The 22599-nt window shown below is 56.9% G+C and overlaps 3 protein-coding genes across 6 annotated transcripts in view; 1 reads left to right on the top strand and 2 right to left on the bottom strand.

Moving 5' to 3' along the window:
• Positions 1 to 2626: 2626 nt before the first annotated feature.
• Positions 2627 to 4371, bottom strand: SOCS3 (suppressor of cytokine signaling 3). The gene has a single exon (XM_005495647.3). It carries the CDS (start codon positions 4369 to 4371, stop codon positions 3742 to 3744), a length of 630 nt encoding a protein of 209 aa, XP_005495704.1. The 3' UTR covers positions 2627 to 3741.
• On the top strand, positions 4321 to 22380 carry PGS1 (phosphatidylglycerophosphate synthase 1). 4 transcript variants are annotated; one of them, XM_005495648.4, is made up of 10 exons: positions 4321 to 4455; positions 10211 to 10400; positions 10766 to 10843; positions 11682 to 11781; positions 12423 to 12612; positions 12935 to 13113; positions 13996 to 14529; positions 17952 to 18100; positions 20126 to 20268; positions 21978 to 22380. In XM_005495648.4, the coding sequence occupies exons 1-9, from the start codon at positions 4370 to 4372 to the stop codon at positions 20243 to 20245; spliced, it is 1626 nt and encodes a 541-aa protein (XP_005495705.1). In that variant the 5' UTR covers positions 4321 to 4369; the 3' UTR covers positions 20246 to 20268; positions 21978 to 22380. The 4 variants fall into 4 exon arrangements, with proteins under 4 accessions (XP_005495705.1, XP_074410936.1, XP_074410937.1 ...); XM_074554835.1 differs by lacking the exon at positions 4321 to 4455 and adding an exon at positions 5376 to 6157 and having other exon boundaries at positions 21916 to 22380; XM_074554836.1 differs by lacking the exon at positions 4321 to 4455 and adding an exon at positions 5391 to 6157.
• The window catches only part of LOC102070916 (dynein axonemal heavy chain 17), a 30178-nt gene continuing 29242 nt past the window's right edge, over positions 21664 to 22599 (bottom strand). Inside the window, exon 77 of the mRNA XM_074554838.1 lies at positions 21664 to 22159. Coding sequence (XP_074410939.1) covers positions 21912 to 22159 — 248 coding nt within the window. The 3' untranslated portion in view covers positions 21664 to 21911. The remainder of the gene's footprint in view (positions 22160 to 22599) is intronic.

Below are 22599 nucleotides of genomic sequence, written 5' to 3'. Positions count from 1 at the left end.
TGCCGTGAGCGCTCACAGCAGCTCCCTGCCTGCCTCTGCGCCCCAGGGACCTCCCCCGCCGGTCCTGGGGTGCTGCTTGGGGCTGGGGAGCCCTCGTGGGCCTGCCCCGCTGCCCTGTGAGCAGCTGGATGTTCTGCACGGCTGGGGCAGAGCTGCGGTGCCGGCCGAGCCCTCTGCTGTGCCCGCAGCAATCTCCGGCTGCCGTGGTTTCCTGTTTTGGCTCTGCAGGGGCTGGTACGCACCAGAGCAGGTTTCCTGCACCCCTGACCCCACAGAGTTCAGGTTCACCATCCCGGTGGATGCTTCCTTCTTGTGCCAGTAATGAGCCAGCAGTGTGATGGGAAGCACTGGTGGCCACCCTGCACCCCACGGGGAGGCCGGGCTGAGGCAGGATGGGGGGCTGCAGGGGCTGCAGGGCCTGTCCCTGCCTGACCACCCTTCTGTGCCCCAGCGCCTTGTCGGGCTCTCACTGGGGCTGGTGCCCTCACCCTGCTCGGCATGGCCACCCTCCCAGCATGGAGGAGCCGATGGCACGGTGGGCATGCACTTACAGCTGCACTGGGTTCTGCTGCTGCTGCTTAGTGCCAGCCCCAGGAGATCTGGGGTGTGGAGAGCTGCAGGACACCAGTGTCCCAGCCCTGCCTGTGGAGCCCTGTGCAAATTCCAGCCTGGCTCCTGGCACCATCACACGGTGACAGGCTCTGACCACCCTGATAACATCTTCCCCATCCAGGAGCCCTCCCAGGGGGAGCTCAGCTGCCCAGCGCTGCCGAGGGGCAGAGGGGAACTGGCCACGTTTGATAGACTGCTTGCGAAACGCGGGGCCAAGTCCGCTCAGCTGCTCTGGGGCAGAGAGAGGTTTGTGAAACCTTCGGCAGGGATTTGCCCGCGGCCGCCGCGTCACTGCTGCCGCCAGCCTGGCCGCATTCCAAGGGAGCCGCGGGGCTGGCGGAGCTTCCCGGATTCTTGATTCAGCCGCGGGTTGCAGCACCGCGAGGGAAGAGGCCCTCGGTCGGCGATGCCAGGGCCCTTCTGGGAAGTGAAGGAGCTGGGGCTGTTCCCACAGAGATGGGAAGGCTGGGGTCCGGCTGGGAGGACACGGGCAGGGTCACTGCGGGCAGCCTGGCTGTGTCCCCGGGGCAGCTTCCCACTGCCCCACGCTGGGGTGCTGCGAACCCCTGGCTCTGCCCGGAGGGCTGCGTATGCTCATACACCCCCAGGGTCTTATTTTCATCCCTGATTCACCTCATCCTGCCTGGGGGAGTGGGGATGCTTCTGCCAGCTGGGGGATGTTGTGCCTGCAGCACTGCTCCCACCCCATCGGTGGCACGGGCTGGAGTCACCCGTGCTGCTGGGAGCCCCAAACTCACTCAGGGATGTGCTGCTGGGAGCCCTAAGCTCGGGGTTGTGCTGCTGGGAGCCCCAAACTCACTCAGGGATGTGCTGCTGGGAGCCCCAAACTCAGGGATGTGCTGCTGGGAGCCCTAAGCTCACTCAGGGATGTGCTGCTGGGAGCCCTGAACTCGGGGTTGTGCTGCTGGGAGCCCTGAACTCAGGGATGTGTCTCGGCAGGGCCTGGCAGGCGGCCACCCCTGCGCGTGGGCATTCCTTGCATAGCTGCAGCGGGTGCCTGGGCAGGCCGTGGCACTGCTGGCAGCACGCGTGCCACAGCCACACGTAGTGGCCCCAGAATAGCCACTGGGACTGTGCCATGCCCACAGCCCGGGCCGGCACACTCACCATCCCTCTGCTCCAGGCTGACTCCATAGGAAATCCTTTTCCCAGCAGCTGGGGATCCCCAGGGGGAGGGAGCACTGCTCACGATGCCAGGCATAATGCCTACAGCGTGGAGATTGCAGACTGGGGCCTGGGCACAAAGCACCTTGGCACAGCCTGCTCCGCACAGGCAGGGGCTCTGGGGGAGTTCTGGGGGCTGACCTGCTCCCAGGGGATCACCCACATCCCTGCATTCAGCCAGACACAGCTGCAGGTTTATTCCCACACGCATTTCCTGCCCCCAGCAGCAGAGGACAGGCACTTCTAGGGCCAAGGACAGCCCCAGGAGAATCGAATCCTCTCCTCTCCCTTGGGCATCTGTACCCAGCTAGGGCTCTGCACAGGACAGAGCCTTGCTCTCAGTGCTGTGGGGGTGAGCAGTGTCTTGGCAGCCCGCTACACTCCCAGAGGGAGCACCTGCAGACCCTTTCCTACCCACGCCTCAAAGTGCCCTGCTCCTGCAGCTCCTCACGCTGGCACGTGCTGGGGGAAGGCAGGACTCGCTCAGCCCTTCAGGAGCCCTGCACTGGGGCTGTGCCAAGGGCCAGCCGTGGCCACCAGCTCGGCCCCTCCTGTGCCCAGGGCCGTGTCTGCTGTCCCGTGGCTGCGCCGTGTGAGCAGATCCCATCCTCGTGGCTGGCAGGCGGGGACGTCGCAGGGCTCAGACATACCTGAGTGCTGGGACAGAGCTTACGCAGCAGCCGGGCTGAGTCACCGGCGGGATCACCCGGCGTGGACGGGGCTCCAGGAAACGGTGCTTACGTGGTGTAAACACATCCCAGCATTGTGCCTTGTGCCGGGGCCAAGCGGCCTCGGGGGTGCGAGAGAGAAATCAAACCAAATCTGATGGTTTTCATTAAAAAATAGTGCTCTTTATTATAAATTATGGAAACATTTTCTTTCTGAATATAAATATAAATATGTGCAAAGTTTCATCTGAGTTTGGTTTTGGTTGAATTTTCAAGCATTGTTTTGCTCAGCCCTCAAGGCTGGAGGTGAAGATGGAATCTTTATAAAAGACAGTGATTCACGTTGGCCTGTAAACATCCCTTCGGTTAAAAAAATAAGAATAAAAATTAAAAAAAGCCAGAAAACCCAACCACTTCTCTGGGCAGACGCAGAAAAGCACTCACGAGATGACACGCTCCAGGGGATGGTCCTGCTGCACTCTCAGGGAATTGGGGCCCTGCAGAGGAGCACAGAGGGCTGCGGGAGTGGCTGGGCAGAGGGGGGTGTGACTGCAGGGAGTGGGGGCCCAGCGTCCTCGGGGGGATCCTTGCAGATGCGCTTGTGCGGGACTCAGCAGCACTGCTTCCTCTCCAGCTTCACGGCACATCAGCAGGACCATCACTGCATCGTCACCAGTTGAAGCGCGCTGACCCAGACTGCCGGGCAGGGGGATATTAAGGCTTAGTCCCCTGGAAAATGGCAACGCGGGGCAAAGGCATCGACCTCTTAGTCTGGGGCTTGATGTGAAAGGAGCTTTCACCCACAAGGAGGCAGCAAGAGGTACAGTATGGGCAAAAAACACCTTCCCCTTAAAACTGAGGAAAAGTGATCAGGCACTCCTGGGCTCCAGTGCTTTCCGTTTCTCAGGATGGAAGGGGCTCTCACCAGGACACCCCCAGGATGCGGCTGGCAGGGCACACGTTCCCCCGCGCTGTGGGAGCTGTCCTGCCTGCCCAAGCCCACAGGGGCTTTGCCATGGGTTCACTGTAACATCCACAGTCTGCTCGGAGCCGTCTTCTTCCCCGTGGAGAGGAGGCGTCACGCTTGATGAGGAGTCCCCACAGCACCAAAGGTGCCCAGCTATGCTGGCCACAGCCCTATGGCAGCCTGCCCCAGTTCCCCTCTCTCCTTGCCGTATGGAGAGGCTTGGCGTGCCCTGCCAGCGCCTGTGCCGGAGGGGCATTGTGCCTGTCCCCTGCTCTTGTGCTTGTAGATGAGACCTTGCCCCGCTGGCCCCTAGAGAGGGGCATCGTACTGGTCCAGGAACTCCTTGATGGGGGCTGGCAGCTGAGTCATCTTCTCATAGGAGTCCAGGTGCCCGTTGACGGTCTTGCGGCAGAGGTGCTGCAGGGTGGAGACGCTGGAGGAGAGCGGGCGGCTCAGCACCAGGGGGATCTTCTCGCCGCCCGAGTAGATGTAGTAGGTGCGCTTGGGGTGCAGGGCCGCCCCAGGCTGCTCGGGCACGGCGCAGGGCGTGGGTGGCATGTAGTGATGGACCAGCTTGAGCACGCAGTCGAAGCGAGGCACGGGCTGGCTGCTGTGGGGATCGCTCTGCAGGGAGAAGCTGCCGCCCTCGCACTGGATGCGCAGGTTCTTGGTGCCCGACTCCGTCTTGACGCTGAGGGTGAAGAAGTGCCTCTGGTCCGAGCTGTCCCTGATGAGGAAGGTGCCGGCCGGCTCGGTGCTCAGCAGCAGGTTGGCCTCGCCACCTGTCACCGTGCTCCAATAGAAGCCGCTCTCCTGCAGCTTGCGTACGGTGTTCACCACCAGCTGGTACTCGCTCTTGGAGCTGAACGTCTTGAGGCGCAGGCTGGTGTCGAGGGGGCGGCTCATCCCGGCGGCGGGGAACTTGCTGTGGGTGACCATGGCGCAGGGAGCCAGCTTCGTGTGCTCTGGATGCTGCTGCCAGCAGCAGCCGCTGCTACACCATCACCTGCGGCGGAGAGAGCGGTGAGTCCCGGCACTCCGGTCCCCGACTCTCCCTCCCCTGAACACATGCACCCCCGGTCCCTGGTTGTTATCCTCCCGCAGCAACAGCGCTGCCGGTTCCCGGCAATGCCCTTCCCCAGCTCTCGTTCCCAGAAAAGCCGGCAGCCCCCCTGCCCAGCTCTGCCTTCCCGGGGGAACCGGCAGCCCCGTTCCCGGCGACTGTCCTCTCGCGACAGCGGCACTGCCGTAGCCGGCTCTTCCCTCCCGGGAGCACGGGCTCACCTGCACTCTCCCGCTCCCTCCCCTCGCTAGAGCACCGCTCCTGATGGTCTCCTGCTCTCCTGCGCCTGGGGGCACATCGGTACCCAGCGCACCGGTTATCGCCCCGCTGAGGCACCAACATCCCCCGCGATCCCCTTCCCTGGGCGGCACCGGCATCCCCGGTGCGCGGCGATCGCCCCCCCTCGCGAAGGCATCCCCGCTGTCCCCCCGTCCTCTCCGGGATCCCTCCCGCGGCCGTACCTGTGGCGCGGGAGCCGGTCCTGGCGGCAGAGCGGGGCCGGTGCGCGGCGGCGAAGCTGCCGAGGCGGCCCGGGGCGGCCTCTTATAGCAGACGCAACGCCCGCCCTCGGGTTCCTGGAACTGCGCGGCTTCTTGTAACGCGGCGGCACCGCCCGCGCCCCGCCCGGCCCGGCCCGGCCCGGCCCGGCCCCCCGGCGCGCCGCCAGCCCCGCTCTGCCAGCGCCGGGCCCCCGGCCTGGCCCCACCGGCCCAGCCCCGGCCCTTCCCGCTCCGGCCCGGCCCCGACAGCCCATTCTGGGCAGGGCGGCTGCCCCCGCCCGCGGGCTGCGGAGAAGCGGAGAGTCCGGGCCGGCCCCTGGGGGCCTTCGCCGCCCCCCGCTCTGCTGGGGCAGCCGGGCCGCGGGCCCGCCCTGGCGAGAGTCTGGGCCCGGCTGATGGGGGGCACACCGGGGGTACACGGAGCAGGGGCTGCCGGTCCCACGTTCCCAGCCCTGATTTCCGAGCAAGGCCAGCGTCGGCCGCGCTTCCTGGGGGACCCGCGGGCTACCCTCGGGCCGGGGACAAGGGGGAATCCGCGCCCGGGGCTGCGCGGGGGCTCCCGGCTCCGCTCCGGGCGGCGGAGGTTACGGGAGCCCCGGAGATCCGCGCGGTTGGTGCTTCGGCCGGTCTGCGGGCCGTGTGGGCTGGTGGGGAGCCCGGCGGAGCCGAGCTCCCTGCCCGTGGCTGCTCCCCGGGGTTCGGGGACTCCTCAGCCCCCCGCCCGCCCCGGGCCCACGGCCCGAGCCCCGGTGCGGACCGTGCCCGGCGGGAGGATCGGCGCCGGAACTCCCCTCCCCACCGGTTTGGCAATTGTTGGTTCCGAGCTCGCACACAACCCGAGCTCTGTCCGTGGGTTTATTTTAAACAGTTTAATTTGCCCCGGAGGAGCGGCCGCTGCCCGGCAGAGACCAACCCCGTGCGGCAGTTCTGGGAATCAGCGCCGGCGAACCGGCTGCTCTGAAATGCAAACGAGCCCCGGAGCGCTGCCGGGGCGGGCAGGGATAGCGGGGGAGGGACGGGACGGGCACGGCGCGGCTCCGGGGCTCCCCGCCGGGACCGGCTCCCCGGGCTGGGGGGAACCCTGGCGGGGGGACCCGCGGTCCCTGGCTCTGACCTGCCCGGCGGGGCGGCGAGCGCCGGTTCTGCCGCGGGCAAGAACCGTGTACGTCCCTTCGGAGCTGTTCAGCCGCGCCGGGGCTCGCCCAGAAGGGAGAAGAGACACCGGGGGGTGACATTGCCGGGCAGGCGATCCCGCTCCGCGTGAGCCCGTCCCACGTGTGCGGATCGGGGGAGCCCTGGCGCGGCCCCGCCGGACAAGGAGCCCTCCGTGCGCTCGTCCCGGAGCCTCCCCGGCCCTCCACGGGCTCCGCGCTCGCAGGCCGGGCGGCACGGCGGGGAGGGCGGCGGACACCCTGTGCGGCCGGGCCGGGGCTCCCGGGGGTCGCGGGCCGGGCCGGGCGGGGCGGCGGCGCGGAAGCGGAAGCGGAAGGCGGTGTCGCCATGGCAGCGCGGAAGCGGAAGGCGCCGGCGATGGCGGCGGGCGGCGCGGCGCTGTGGCGGCGGCTCTCGGCCTGGCTGCCGCGGGGCCGCCTGGGCCTGGCCGCGCTGCTTGGCCGCCTCTCCGACCGCCTCTCCCGCGGTCGCGACCGCCGCGCCCGCAGGTAAGGACCAGCCGGGACCCCACCGGGGCTGCGAGGCAGCGGGAGCCCTCGGCGGCCCCCGCAGTCGGTGTCGCGTTACCGGGGCATCCCCCGTTCGCCGCTTCCCCTTTCCGGCCCGGCCCAGCCCCTTGGAAAAGCCGCGTGGGTTGAGAGGCGGCTCGGTCCCCCCAGGCCGGGGTCGGAGCCGGGTTCGGCTCTGCTCTCGCAGACCCCTCTGGCTCGCCCCAGTGTCCGATCGCCCTCGGGAGAGCAGCTGAGCGTTATTTCCCCTCCATTTCCCATTCCCGTGTCTCCCGCTGTCCCCGCGGCTGTCACAGCTCAGCTCTCGGGGCGGCACCGGCCGGGTTTGGGTTCGGCTCAGTCCCCCCGGGCCCGGTGGTCGCGGAGGGCGAGCGGGACGGGGCCGGAACAGGAGTGAGCCCCCTCTGTGTCCGTGGGGCAGGAGCCGTGAGGGGCAGGGCACGCCGTGCCCGGTGGCTGGCACCGGTGGCAGTGACAGGGACCCGCCAGCGGCTGTCACCGCGCTCATCAGTCTGTGCTCTTGTTCACACCAAGGAAACTCTTGCCACACTTGTGTTTTGGTCTCGCCGGTGTTTTTAGGGCACGTAAATCCGGCTGAGCCCTGGAAAGCAGTCGCTGCGCTGGCAGAGCAGCGCTGTGGATCCCCCGTGTGCTGCTGTGTGTGGGTGAAAGGACAGCGCTGTGTCCCGCAGTTTCACTTCACCTCCCGCTCTGAAGATGAGGTTTTACAGTGAATAGGGGTTTCAGCTGCATTGTGAGTTTCGTACCAAACCTACGTTTTAAAAAGTAGAACGCACCTCAGAAAATCCCTCGTTTCTATTTAGGGTAAACTTTTTATTCAGAAGGGGTCTGAGGTGGTTCCTTTTGATTCCGTTTTCTCTTTCTGGTTAACTCAGTGATGTGAAGTACGTGGAAAGGCTTCCCCCTAGTTCACTTTCTGTTCCTCTGAAACCTGTTTTGTCACAGTGTGGAATTTTGATGATTTCTTCATAATGTTACATGGTTTCTGATAGTTGTGTGTGCGTGGTTGCAAGGGTTGGTTGTACCAGGCTGATGTCAGTCACTGGTGAGTAGAAGCTGCTGCTCTGGGAGCCAGTTGCTCTGCCAATGGCTCTGTGGCCAGAGCAAAATACGGATTTATTTGATAATTCTAAAAGCCAAAGGTTCTCAATGCTGAATAAGGTGTAAATTTCAGTATTGGTTTGAAAGAGCAAACAATGTTGACACACTGTAAATTACTTAGGGAGTGAAAAATCTGGAGGATGCAATTAGCGAGGATAAATTGACCTATGCAGAATTAATCTGGACCAAACCAAATAGTACTGGTGCTGCAGGTTGAAGTTCTCCAAATGTTCCAGTCAGAGTCCAGATGCTCCAAGCTCACCCCATCGCTGCCTGCAGCCTTCAGAGCTGCCCTGGGGGCTGCCCCTGGCTCCAGGCAGGCAGGTACAGGGCCACAGGCAGGGAGGCAGGTGCAGTTGCACTCACAGTTCCAGCAATCCTTGCTAGAAAATGCCTTTGGGGAATCATGTTTCTGGAAAGTGTCTGCTCGGCCACTGGTCTGGCTTCTGGAAGGGTAATTGGGTTGGCCAACGGCATAATGAGGACAATATTATTCTTGTTGATTGTTATTGTAAAATACATAAAATTTTCTCCCTGGGAGTAATTCCAGAGGATGTTGTTTGTGACCTGCAGGGCTGGGTTAGAGCCCAGTGATGCCACTGCTCTGTGGGGTGAGCATTGGGTGGGTTTTAAAACCCTGTGTTTTTGGATCCAGTGTGAATTGCTGTAGCTCTGTGTGCCCTTGCAGAGATGGAACAGAGGGAATCTGCTCTCTGTGTGTGGCCTGTGAGGCTTGAGGTGAGCAAAGGTGTGTGAAGGTTGTGCTCAGGTTCTGTAGAGACTTAGGAGAATGTGCCTGAAAGGTGGAATTTCTTGTGTTTCTGTTCTGCTTTAATTTTCTTCTGCACCTTTTAGGGGATGTTTGCATTGTTTTTAACAGCCTGTGCTGGTGATTTCTGTCACTTCTGGGTATTCAGGCTGAGCCCAGTCCACATGATCTGTTAAAACCCACCATCCCAGGAATTCCTGTGCTGACTGACTCAGATTTCGGTGCTCATGAATAGTCAGTGACAAACTCGTGGATTTGCCAGGAAACGCCACTGTGAACTGGTTTCCTTGTAAGGATGTTTGGAAACCTTGTGAAGATCCAGTGTTGTATCATGAACCAGATGAGTGAAATCATCTTCCTGGAATCTGTGTTCACTTGGGCTCTGGATTGTGGTAAAAAGCCAGAAGTTCCTCGTAACAGATTCTGGTAAAGGTTGTGATCAAGTTTCCCCTTGGTGTGTGGTGATGGTCAGGGTGGGATCATCAGGATGGGCCACGGGACAGTGGCTGCTGCTGGTAGGGGACCTGCTGTGCTCAGGGTGAGACAGCCAGCCCGCTTCCATCCCAGGAACCCCGGCTCCCATCAGTGGGCTTTGCAGACTGGAATGGTCCCTGTGCGTCCAGGGATGCACTTCAGTCCCTTGCTCATGGATTCCTGGATCTCCTGGGAGCTGCTGCTGCTAATTGTGCTGAAATGTGGTTTTGTCATGCGAGCAGACTCCTGCCGGGGGTTATTCTGTGACTGGATGAATTTGCATGTGGGAAACCTCGGAGAGGAGAAGTCGCCGCTGGCTTCCTGTCACCCGCTGCGTGATGCTGGCAGTAAGCTGGTTTCTTCCCAAAGTGACTTCAAAGAAATTCAATTTGTTCCGAAATTTCCTTTTGAAGAATGAGTTTCCTGACGTCTCCCTCACAGGGTTGTGAGGTTTTCAGGGGAAGTGTGACCCTCTGTCGGTGGCACTGCTGGAGGGGGATGGATCCCTGCTGTGGGATGGCCCTTGGCACATTCCTGCTGGGACATAGTCGCTCCTTTTTGGGGTCATTCTCGGGGTGTCATTGCCCTCTCTGCCTGTACTGGGACTTGCACCTGGTTACCTTGTGTGCTGTAGATCTGTTTTTGGATAAGATTGAGGGATGGAGGCATTTTTTCCTTTAAAACAGCATGATCTTTAAACCCGAAATGTGAACTTCAGCCCAGCTGAGAACAAAGCTGACATGAAGGGAGTGTTGGCTGATGTGTGTGTGATGGAGATAATTCAGAAGTGTCTGGTTACAGGTACAGGTGGTACCAGCACAGCACTGCCAGACACCTGAGCATCCCCACTCTCATTTGCTGCAGCTCCCGGCCTCCTTCCCCTCCCATGTTGTCCTGATGAAGCAGTTGTTTCCCCTCATCTCTATGCCAGCTCAGGGAAGGAGCTGGTGATGTTCAGATCTGTTCTCCCACATTTTGCCTGTGTCTCTCTGTTTCTACGTTTGGCTTTGGTGATCCAGATCAGATTATGGAAAGGGAAAGGCATTCTTGCCATTGTGGATCCCTGCCATGTATTGGCCCTGGCTGCAGCTCTTCCTTTACCTGCTTGGAGTCTTGCTGGGAAGCAAAAGTTTCACTACAAAGAATTTCTCCATCTTTCTTTGCACAGATCATCATGGCTCCTTCTAGCCCCGCTACTCAGCCCTCCTGTTCCAGTGGTCACGGCCCCACCGTGTTCCCTCTGTCCAGAAGGAGCACACAGGTTCCAGTGGATCAGGAATCTGGTCCCAGAGTTTGGGATCTCCAGCTCACATGTCAAGGTGCTTTCATCCCCGGCAGAATTCTATGAACTCCTCAAGGTAAGATGTGGGCTGCAGCTTGTGGGAATGGTTTGGTACAATCCCAGTTCTCCAGCTGCTGCCTGGTAACTGCTCTCATATGGAATAGGTTTAGCTGCAGGGAGTGTGCTCTTCAGTTTCCCAGAAAGCACTGGTTTCTTCCTTCAGTTTTAGAGGCAGCAGTGGTGCTGCTGTGGCCCTGCAGAGCTCCGTGTGTTTTATGTCACCCCTGTCCATGTGTTACCTTTCCTCCCTCAGGGCCAGGGAGCCAGAGCAGAGGCTGGGGGCATCCTCCCAGGGGAGTGCAGCACTGCCAGGCCTGGGCTGATGGCTCCTCAGGCCCAGGCACCCTGTGTGAAATGGAACTTGTGTTTTGCTGCTCCCAGGTGCAGATCAAAGCAGCCAAGCAGAGGGTGGTGATGGCCTCGCTGTACCTGGGAACAGGAATCCTTGAGCAGGAGCTGGTGAGTGGGGAAGGGTTGGGAAGGCCAGGAGGGGAGTGCAGGGGAGGGATGTGCAAGGGAGGCACGCTTCTGGTTGAGGTCTGGTATAGGGCCAGGGAAGGGAACTGCTGCACTTCTTTGGGGGATAGTTAGCCTGGACATGTCAGGAGGGACTGGCCTGCTGTTCAGAGTGCTCAGGGGGGCTTTGTAAAACTCAGGTCATGGGAATCTATTTTTCCCTGGCGTTTTTCTTGAACAGGATTCGAGCTGTTGGTGTGTAGTGCTGTGTCTGGTGCTGTGTCAGTTTCATGGTATTTGCGTTTTTTTGTTCTTTCCTCTGGAAACAAAAGAATTTTGCCCAAGGGCTTGAGGAAGTAGCCTGGCCTTGGCCAGGTTCTGATGTTAGGATGCAAATGCCCTGGCAGGGTAAAGGTGGATGGAACCTGCATAGAATTTATGCCCAACTTTGTCTGGACTTGCACACAGGATTTGAATTTGCATGTGACAAACAACCTTGTAATTCAAGAATAAAACTGCAGTGAATTCCTGCCAATGTTTGTCTTTGGTGATGTGAGTCTGTGATTTGGGAATGATATTGGGACCTTTTCTGTGAACATTAATTGCTCTTGTGGGACCTGAAGAATGTGGACATGTAAAACTGAGGCCTTTGATCTATGGCTTTAGGCTGGTGGAGGCTGCCAGGCTGGCAGATGCAAGGGCTGAAGTGGCTGTGCTTGGCACAAGGAGGAAGGACTCGCACCACGGTGTGGGAGCTGTCTTGGCCACAGTCTCCTGCTGCTGAGCACCTCCCTTGGAAAGTGTATTTGCTTTTGTAATGAGGAGGGAACTCTCTCTGCAGGTGTATTGCTTAGAAGAAACACTGGAGAAGTCACTGCAAGCAAAAGGCTCACCCGACCTCAGAGTTTCCATTCTCCTCGACTACACCAGGGGCTCCCGGGGTAGGAATTGCTGCTCATTGCTTTTGTCAGAGCCTGATTTTACTGTTAGGCTGGAGAGACAGTTCTACCAAGAGTGGGTATCTTGGCCAATTGGACCTAGTTGCTTGAAGCATGCACATTTCAGGATTGGCCTTTTGTATTCCAGAACTGCACATTACCAAAAAAATCTTCAAGCTGAACAGCTTTTCTTCCAAAAATAGGTGGTAGGGGCAAGAAGGGCCAAACTACTCTGTGCAACTTGTGTAGTCTTGCTTGGTTTATTTGTTAATGCATTTGCCCTTACCCATCATGCTCACTTACGTTTCATTTTGAAAGGAGAATGGGAATTGTTGGAAGCAGCAGCACACTGAATCAGGAACCTGTGGTCATCTGCAGTGACTCTTGTAGATGTGTTGCCAGTGCTGGTGAGGCTTGGTTAAGAAGCTTGAAAAGTGTCAGAGCTGTCCTGTGGCCGATTCTGAATGTCAGTTTCAATATTGACATAGTACAAGTGAAAGTGATCTAAAAAAAACAGAGAGAAAAGGAAAACATGTGAAGTGCCAGTGGATGGGAGGGGTGCTCACCCTGTGACCAGCTGAAGAGCTGTGTCACAGTGTGTCCTGTCTGTGTGATGTTTGTGTGAAAGTCCCTTTCTGTCCCAGGCAGGAAGAATTCTAGAACGATGCTGGTCCCGTTGCTGCAGCGATTTCCCGAGCAGGTCCGTGTGTCCCTGTTCCACACCCCAAACCTGCGTGGGCTGCTGCGGCTGCTGATTCCAGAGCGTTTCAACGAGACCATCGGGCTGCAGCACATCAAGGTCTATCTGTTTGATGACAACGTGATCCTGAGCGGGTGAGTCGTGCTGCCTCCAGCCTTGGTGCCATCGTTCCCTGGCCTCTGGGCAGGGTGTCTGTGCTGCCAGCCTTGTCTGAGCATCTGGGCTCCATTGTGATGCTATCAGTGCTCTTCTGAATGAGACAGCAACCACAGCTCCTGCACATGAGATTCTCAGATGAAAGCGAGCCTTTCTTAACGGGAGAAATATTTTGAGGTTCTGAAGGAAATGGCCAATTTGTGCTTTAGTGCAGCTGTCCCAGAGTGAGGCCCTTAGCCCGGCCTGGGAGGTTGAGAGTCTTGTGCCTGCTCTGAACCTGTGTCTTCCCTTTCTCTTCAGTGCAAACCTGAGTGATCTGTACTTCACCAACCGTCAGGACCGCTACGTCTTGCTGCGGGACTCTCCCGAGATTGCAGACTTCTTCACGGAGCTTGTGGACGCCATTGGAGACGTGTCCCTGCAGCTGCAGCAGGATGATACAGTCCAGATGATGGAGGGAATGGTGCACCCATACCAAGGTAGGAGGGAGCTGTCTCACCTGCTTGGGTGATGGCATCCAGAGAGAGGAGTGACAGCCAGGGCTTAAGGATGACTTAGACTCCATCCATGCGGGAATTGCTGGATGTCTGACCATCGTTCAGGCTGTGGGCTGTCTTGTTTTGTGCCTTCCAGTATTACAATCAAGATTGCTTGAGTTTCAGGACTGGGTCATTTGGGGTTTTCCCAGCACAGTGGCTGTCACAGGCTGATTTGACAGGGCATGCAGAGACTGGAAGTAAATCTGCTGCCTCATAAATGTGCTGCTTTTGGCCTTAAACAAGAATTCAGTCCTTTGAGAAGTTTTTCTGATATTAGCAGCTGCAATTCCAGGTGCTCTGTGTGTGCGTGTTCTGAAGGGTTTATGAATGTGCTGCTATTGTTGGTAATTAATCTTTTGTCGTAGAGGTTGTTCTGGGAATCAAATGGGAATCAGTTCAGGAAGACTGGGAACAAGCGTAAAATTGGGCAGAGAAGGGCAGTGAAATGCCAGGCTGATTGCGTCATCAGTTTTTGTCCTGGCCTTGCACTGCTGGGTGATGTAAGTTCAGGCTGGGGGTGGGAGTTTATTTGTTTGTTCCAGCTCATTCTTGGTTGTCAGCGTAGCCTTGCACTTGCCCTCTCCTTTCTCAGAGGATTTTTCAGGCTGCTGCCAGTTGCTGAGCATTTCTCTTCTGTAATGTAGCTCTGCTGACCTTGAAACAGCTGGTTTGGGATTAAGACAGAGAGTCATGTGCAGTCTGTGTTGGCTCCTGTTTGTTCCTGTATCCATGTGCTGTCAGTAGTTTTCCCTGGTGTGTAAGAGGTGACGTGGAGCTGTGTGCCTGTAGACCTCAGACCCATCTCTGTGACTTTTCCTGCAGGAGACAAAGTGGCTTACTGTGAGATTGCCAACAGGAGGGTCATGGAGGTCATCAACTCTGCCCGCACGCGGCAGGAGCGCCTTCACGCCAAGACTTTCCACAGCAGCCAGCCAGGCAGCTCCCTCTTGTCCCAGCAAGGCTCTCAAGCACCTGGGAGTCTGAAACCAGAACCCGACACCTGGATCTATCCCTTAATCCAAATGAAACCTTTTGGGATTCAAATAGACGAGATGGTCACAGAGACCCTGCTGACAGAGGCTGAGCGGGATGCCAGGATATACCTCACCACTGGCTACTTCAACTTGACACAGGCCTACATGGACCTCATCCTGGGCACGAGGGCCGAGTACCGGATCCTGCTGGCCTCGCCCGAGGTCAATGGGTTTTTTGGTGCCAAAGGGGTGGCAGGTGCCATCCCGGCTGCCTACGTTTACATTGAACATCAGTTTTACAGCGAGGTCTGCTGCCTGCAGCAGCAGGAGAGGGTGCAGCTGCAGGAGTACTCCCGTGCTGGCTGGACGTTCCATGCCAAAGGTAAGGAGCCCTTGTCCCCAGGGGTCTCAGTCAGAGGTGTGTGAGAGCTGTGCATTTGGATTGCAAAAGGAGTGAGGGGCTGGCTGGGTGCCAGTGTGGGCTTAACCTTCAGAACACTCCTTTGAGGTTGAAGCAGCGTGCTTGAGTAATCCTGGAGGGTTGGATCACTTGGGGGATGCCTTGCCTTTGCCTTTGGTTCAGTACAGTCACAGGGATGATGTGAGAGCTGTCCCTGTGGTGGCACTGAAGCACTGCCTGGATGACAAGGCGATGTGAAGGAAAGGAAGCATCTGGATGTGTTTATGAGGCAGTCGGTGCCCTGGTGCAGTTTCGTGTATCCCCTGGCTGGTTTCAGCAGGCAGGAGTGCTGGCTCTGCTGGGGACCCTGCAGCAGTTCTGGGGCAGGTGCTGGCAGGGAGCTGCTCCCGGGGCCTTCCCAGCAGCAGGGCTGTATGGGGACAGTGTCAGTGTTGGGGGATTTGCACCAGCTCCCGTTCCCAGCTCACAGGGAGTGCAGTGTGAGGAGCTGCAGCATGTGCTTATGGGAGTCAGGGCAGCCAGAGGGCAAGGGCTGAGCAAGGAGTATGGGCTATCATGCTGTGAGTTAATGAACGCTGCCCTCGAGGCCTTCTCTGGGAGAGCCTGGATTCCTGCTGGATACACTGTGCCCAGCTCCAGGGGCTCAGCACCGTGCCCCAGCTGGAGTGTTTGGGCTGTGATTGGAACACTGGGGCTCTGGCTGTGCCTGTTTTGAAGAGAGCTGTTGGTAGGAATGGCTCCATCCCCCTGCTTCTCGCAGGGTGCTCAGGGGAGGCTCAGAGGTGGCGGGGAGGGAAAGCTGCCCAGTCAGCCTTCTCTCGACTGTCGAAAATCCCTGGGTGCTGCTGGGTGCCTCTGTGTTGAAATGACAAACAGATCGCAGAGTGCCCCTCCCCAGCCCAGCCAGGAGTGCAGGGAAACCCTTATCTGACACAGGGCAGCACGAGGGAGGGCCCTGCCTGCCTGTCTGCCCGGGCTGTCCCGTGTCTTTCAGCATGTACGTGCTTGAGCAATCTGTGATTCCCAGATTCTGCCTTTGCTGAGCACTGCTAACTCCCAGTGGGATGAGGTTTGGCGTAAACCAGAAACAGGGGCTGCTTTTCCCGACTACCAAGGTGCAGATGGTCCCCAGTGCTGTTTGGGCCAGCTGGGCCCTTGGGACAGTGCTTTGGGCTCTCTGCTGTGGGCTGTTTGCTTGGAGAGGGATGCAGGGTTGGAGTTCAGCAGATCCCGTGCTAGCAGCAGGGACAGCTGGAGACATTTGCTGCCGTGTTTCCATTCCCCTTCAGAGTGCTGGGAGGATCAGTGTGCAGCTCCTCCTCCGGCGTGCTCTGCCCTTGGCACACGTTGGATTCACCTCATTTCCTTCTGCAGGAGCCACGTGGTGTGGCAGAGAGGACAAGGACAGGAGAGGGAAGGGAGGAAGCCTTGGAGATGTGAAGGGCATGTGCACAAGGAGCACATGGAGTCTGCTCCTGGCTGAGGACAGGAGATTCCCAGCAGCAAACAGGGCCTGTTGGTGTATCCTCTCTGGGCTGAGACCTGAGACACCCTTGAGTCTCCCATGGGATCCCCAGACACGGGGGCTGTGCTGCACGCCCCTCCTGCTCCCCTTAGCATGTTTGTACCTGTACGCAGAATGTCTCTCAGGGCTGTCTCTCGTGGGTGCCCACACAGGTGTGGCAGAGCTCTGCACAGGTGGGGTGCACGTCTGAGCAGGACTGCCAGCAGCTGCCCCTCCCAAAGCCCACCTGCCCCTGCCCTGGGTGCTTCCCTTGGGGTCAGGGTCCCTCCCAAGCCCGCTGTGGTGGCAGGGTGCTGGCAGGTGCTGTGTGCTGTGGGATAAACCCTGTCACTGCTATTGACTGGCGCTGGGAAGCCGCGCTTCCCCTTGCTGGAAGGTGAGTCACTGCTGGAGCAGATCCTGCCAGATGGCCGTGAAACCAGAGACCTCTAAAGGCTGTGGGGCTGCCACAGGACACTCGGGAAGGCAAGGAATCTGCTCCTCTGGCTGCTGCTTGGGCAGGGCTCCAGCCTTTGGCTGGGCAGGCACTACACAGCCCCTGGCAGGGTCCTGCTTGGTGGCAGAAGGTGACAAGCTCTGTGCCATGTGCTGCCAGGGCCCGCGGTGGGCTGTGCAGCCCCGCTGTGCCGGGTGAGCCCGCAGGGCTGGAGGCATCAGGGCAGTGCCAGCCCTGTGAGTGTGCTGTGGGGGCGGGGAGCAGCTTACAGGAACTGGCAGTGAATCGGCAGCATCTTACTCAAGGCATTCTTGGAACTGCTCTGGGGCTGAGTTGGGAAACCTGCTGCTATTTTAAGGCCGAGGTGGTTTTTATGCTACGGGTTCTTTGTTGCAGTCTGTGTGTGACCAGCCATGGGGATGAGCCTCTCATCCAGAGACTCACCCAGGACTCTGCTGAGGAGAGCAAAGGCTTTCTGGCTCCATTTGTGCAGAGTGGCCACACAGCCTCTCCTTGGCAGCAGTCCTGATTCTCCTGTGGCTGTTCCTTCTTGCCCTGCTGCAGTGATATGCTTGAGAATAATTCCATCTTTCCCTTGAAAACCTGTCCTGGGCTCTGTCCTGCTCTCTGTGCTGGCAGAGCTGTGGGAGCTGTGTTGGTCAGTGGCAGTGGGGGCCAGGTGCCCTGGCAAGAGGCTGATCTCAGTCCTGGTGGCTCCTCTGGAAGTGAGGGTGTGAAATAATTTGCACTTCTCATCTACATCTCTTCACAGTGGCATGTGAATTCACCTGCCAGAGCTGGGAGATGCTCTTCATGTCATGGTCCCAGGATGGGGGCTGCTCCCTGGTCCTGGGACAGGCTGGACAGACTTGGCCTGTCTGCCTGGGACTTTGGGGCTGGTTCCTTCACTGGAAACCTGTTTGTCTTCTCTTGGTGTTTGTGAATTCACTGTGGTGCATAACAGCCTTTAATGCAGTGACAGGATTTGCTCTGGGTTGTTCTGGGGCAGTGTGTTCCTGGGGCAGGCTGGGGGTGTTGTACTCAGTCAGAACACTGATTTGTGCTGTGCCAGGGCACCCCACACATGGCACACACAGTGACACACTGCACGCACAATCACACACCCCACACATGGCACACACCCCACACATGGCACACACTGCACACACAATCACACACCCCACACATGGCACACACCACACACAACGAACACACTGCACACACCCCACAATGGCACACACTGCACACAGCAGAGCAGCCCTGCAGGCCCTGCTGGGCTGCTCTCTGCTCTTGAGTTCCTGTACAGAATCTGTAATCCATCTTTAAAGCATTTAAAATTCACTCTGAGTGAAGGCACCATGTGAGCCCACCCTGGCCATTCCCTTGGCTCTCACGCTGCCTCTCTTCCTCATTTTCCTGCAGGCCTCTGGCTGTACCTGGCAGGGAGTGACCTGCCCTGCCTGACCCTGATTGGCTCTCCGAATTTCGGATATCGATCAGTTCATCGGGACTTGGAGGCTCAGGTTGCAATAGTGACAGAAAATAAAGCCTTGCAGCAGCAGCTGCATCAGGTAAGCTGCAGATTCAGGGGTGCAATGGGGGTGTTGTACTTCTGGGGCACACAGGGAGTGCTGAGGACGCAGTGGCAGTAAAAACCTGCAGCTACAATAACTCAGAAGCTGCTGGAGCATGGGGAGTCCTGAGGAGCTGTCAGTGAAGTGACTATTGATGAGCTGCCTGCTGCGAGTGCCCAGTGCTGGGAAATGAGGCCATAACGGGAAGGAATGTGTGTCCCCAGTGACCCCGGGTACCGGGAGTGCTCAGGGCTGGCTGTGCACACAGCCTGTGCAGGACCTGCTGCCTCCTCTGCTGCAGCCACGCTGCCCCTCTGAGCCTTAGCCCCGCACTGAGCATTGCCAGGGCATGGCAGGCTCTGGGCTAGTGAGGCCAGGCCCTTGCAATGGCTGAGCTCAGACTGGAGGAGGGATGGCACTGGCTGGGACGCCCGTGAGGTTCTATGATAAAATTCTTATCTTGAATAATAATAATAATGACATTATATAATCTTGACACAAACATTTTGGAATGGTTTGATATTCAATGTCCCAGGGTTTTTCTGTGCTGTTTTTAGTTAGGAAGCTTGTAATGCTCAGCAGTTCTGCTGCTCCTCCTGGTCCTGCCTGGTTCTCCAGCTGTCTTGACTGAATCTTCTGCTGGAACTGACTGTCCCAAGTCATTTCTCCTGCAGGGTTCTGTTTCAAAGCAGATGTTTGGTGCCTCTGTGTGACTTGGAGCCCTCAGAAATGCACTGTGTGAGGCAGGTGCTGGCAGAATTGTCTGCAAGATCAATGGGAATTGCCCTCTTGCATCAGGGCTCTTCCCTGGGATGAGTCAGAGTGTATCTAATCAAAAACAATTCTATTACTGGAAGAGTTGCTTGAGTATTTCAATTCATATCTTGCCTCTGCTTGTTTCTAATGGAAGGGGAAAATCAATGGAAATGTGACACAAAGGAATTTTCTCACACGAGGCTGCAGTGATCTCATTGAAAGGGCTTTAAACCATTCCCGATTGCTGGAAGCTGATTCTGAGATGGCCTGGGTGTTTACTTTCTGTGGTCTTTTTTAGAAGACTTAATCCATTCCTGGGATGCTGCCATGAAATCACTTTGCCTGTGTAATGTTCAGTTCCATTTTAAAAATGAGTGCTGAGATTTGGGAAGAAATGTGAGTGGTCTGGGTGTCTTTGGGTGCTTCTGTGAATGAACTGAGATCGATTCAGGGAACTGGCCTTGCCTCTGGTGCTCAGATCTCACCATAATGGATGGTCATGGAGTAGAATCCTCACAGCAGGGCTGCCTGTAGCTCTTTTAGCATTTGAGGGCTCTCAAATTAGAGTGAATTGGCAGATTAATGTCTTGACTCATCTTTTTAGTGTTACTTTCCAGTACTTGGTTCCTGCTTCTCTGTTCCACCCTGAATTTAAATAGTGCAGAGTATTTTCTGCTGTTTGTGACAGCTTCAATTATAAAAAACAGATGATGAACAAACTTCCAGGAGCTGTTCTGCTCCTTGTTTGCCTGCAGATCCTGAAACCTGACTGTTTGTGCTGAAACCCCCAGTTAGCTGTGATCAAAGCGCTGCTCTCACGTGCTGTGAGTGTTGTTATCAGCAGGGTGGTTTGTTTCCTCCCTGTGCAGTTGGGTGCAGGCTGGGGGGGCCCGAGTGTTTCTGGTAATTTAGCTGAGATCACGGCTGCACATTCATCTGCAAACACGGCGCCTGGGCCGTGTCTAGAAAGAGCCGCATAAGCCAGTCCCAGGAGGTTTGGGTGAGGTTTCCTTTTCTGGCAATTACAGCCTGGCCTTGAGGAGTTTTCTGAAACTGAAGCTCAGCTCATGCAGCTGTGGGGCACAAAAAGGCAAAGCCCTCTACCCTTGTTCTCTGTAGAGTTTTAATTGCAAATTCTTGTGGAGAAATGGTGCATACTTATGGCAAGATCCCTGGTCAGCTTTATCTGAGAGTTTGCTTCTCTGAAAGACCATTATATAATTTAACACATGGGATTTACTGAGATGATGTTTCTTTCCTGTTCAGGAGCAAGAGCAGCTTTACCTCTGCTCAGGTGTAGTCTCAACATCAACGTTTGAGCAGCCGAGTCGTTATGTGAAACTGTGGGTGAAGCTGGTGACACCTTTGATCAAGAATTTCTTTTGAAAGGAGAGAAGTTGCTGCTTTGGGTGAGTTTGCGGCCATTATGGGGAATTATATTGCACTGACTGTAGTGAATAGCTGCAGTGCTCTGTCATGAAAGAAAGATTTGAACAATTAGTTCATGGACATGCAGATGATTGAGGGGAAAACCAGAACTTGTCAATTCCTCTGGGGTATTGGCTGCCATGGACTGGGATCAGTGCTCAGGTCCAGATTGAATTTTGTCTACTAGAATTTCTGGTAGGGCCACTGGCAGAGAACCCATACAGTGGTATTTTCCATGTCTGGAAATAAAACTCCCTTTCTGAAATGTCCCTTTCAGAGTTTCGCAGAGAGAGACTGTGTTTGTGCTGTCTTGACCAGCCAATTGAAAGCATTGCTGGAATATTTAAAATGTTTTGTCTTTGTATCCAGTCAGGGCTTTGCTTTGCCCCTGTAGTGTTGGTTAACAGGGGCAATTGGTTTTGCTTTTCTGTTTTGTGGTGTCCTGGGGTTCCTGGTGACTCCACTGCCCCGTGACTCCAGCCCTTGTGAGCTCCAGGCTGTCCCTCCTGCCTGTTCCTGTGCTGGGCACAGTCTGTGCAGTTGGCACTGCTCTGTGTGTGCCAGGTGTTCCCACATCCCTTTCACTTGCCTGGCCATGGCCTCCCCTCAGCAGGGTTTGCCTGCCTGCTTCACAGTCAGATATGTTACAAGTGTCAAAGGGCAGGAGAAGACTTCTGGTGCTGGTGTGGGTTTGGGATGTTCCTTGCTGGAAGTAGGAGGCTTGAACCATAACATCCTGCAAGGAAGGTGTTTGGAAGCCAGGTGAAAAGGTGTGAGAGTGCAGGGTAAGGTGTGAGCAAGGGTTTCTGATCTGGCAGTGCCACAAGCAGGATTTCTGGCACCTGAAATAAGCTGATGCTAAGTCTGAAACTCAGTAGTAACTGATTATAAATACTGCTGCTCTGTAACAAAATGAGCTGTTCTCTGGGGCTTGTCTGACTGTGAGCTGTGAGGGAAGTTTGAGGTAACTATTTTAGAGCTAATTGTTCAAATATTTCACAGGCTGGGATTTTGGTGAATTGTTTTATGCCAAAGGGACCAACCTTGGCAGATCTACTCACCTTAATGTGTGTTAATGCTGATACAAATTATTTGTTGTGAAGAAAAGGCTAAGTGGGTTCTGTACCCTAGAAATAGAAATAACATATTTCAGAGAGGAGCCTGTTTGCAGCTGGACCTTCTCTGGGCTGTGCAGGTTGGGTGTGGGTGAACTGGGCCAAATCTGCCCCTTTCTTCTCCCGTCTGCCCCAGCCAGACAGCTGCTCCATGCAGGAGCATGAGGAGTTTCTGTGCAGTTTGCACTGAGCCATCACACAAAGAGCTGTGGGAAGATGGAGAGCCAGCAGAGGGAAAGGAGTCAGCGCTTGTGTGCAGTTGTTCTGTCTGGCTTCCCACGGTGGTCTGGCTCCCCACCAGCACCACGTCAGAAACCACCAGTGGAAAACCAGTATCCGCCCAGAGAACCCCGTGTGCTGCGAGAGCAGGCTCCTCACGGCAGCGCTTCCAGCACTGGCTTTATTCAAACTTTGCTAAAACGGTTCTGGTACAATCAAACATAGGCTGAGTTACACAACGGGGAGGCTTTTACAACTAAAAGTACTGCTGTTTTCCCTTGTCATTAAATCTAGGCCTCTAGGAGCAGAGCCACACCGGCCAGGACCCACTTGGCAGCTTTTTCTTTTGTCTTCAGGTTGAAGGTCCAGACGTAGGTGGGCCCTCGCGTCCGTGTCTTGTAGACGGGGCACTCGTAGACGTTGATGGTGTCCATGCGGTCCACGGGGATGGCCCTGAGCAGGATCACCGGCATCTCGGGCGTCAGCTCCTTCATGCGCGCGTCCGCGATGGAGCCCGTGGGCACGTCCCAGCGCGCGCCTGGGGACAGCGGGGACAGCGGGGACCGCGCTCAGGGACTGGCACTGACTGGCACTGGCTGGCACTGGCTGCCCCCCGGGCTGTCCCCCAGGGCTGCTCCCCTGCCGGCCCCGAGTGGCTCAGTGGGGGCAGCTCTGACATGTTCTCATCTCACTGTGACCCACGACTGCATTTGCCTTACTGTGTGTGGGATGTCTGAATAAATTCTGTCCCCACCCCTCCCTTCAGCACGGCTTTTTGTGGGAATTGCAGAGTTTAAGGTGAACTGGCTGTGCTGGGATGTGTCACATGCTGTCCTGTGTGCTCTCTGCTTTCGTCCAAGTGGACCCCTCAGCTGCTCTGCTGAGCTGCGTCCTTCCCTGTCATTAGCAGTAATTATCATGGATTTAAGTTTCTCAATTTGTCTTACTCAAGCATCAACTAACAATGTGACATATGTA

The sequence above is a fragment of the Zonotrichia albicollis genome, chromosome 19 (assembly GCF_047830755.1).
Source record: "Zonotrichia albicollis isolate bZonAlb1 chromosome 19, bZonAlb1.hap1, whole genome shotgun sequence".
Classification (NCBI taxonomy): Eukaryota; Metazoa; Chordata; class Aves; order Passeriformes; family Passerellidae; genus Zonotrichia; species Zonotrichia albicollis.
Note: the sequence above shows the minus strand (reverse complement) of the source record. Positions and strands in the feature narration are given on the sequence as shown.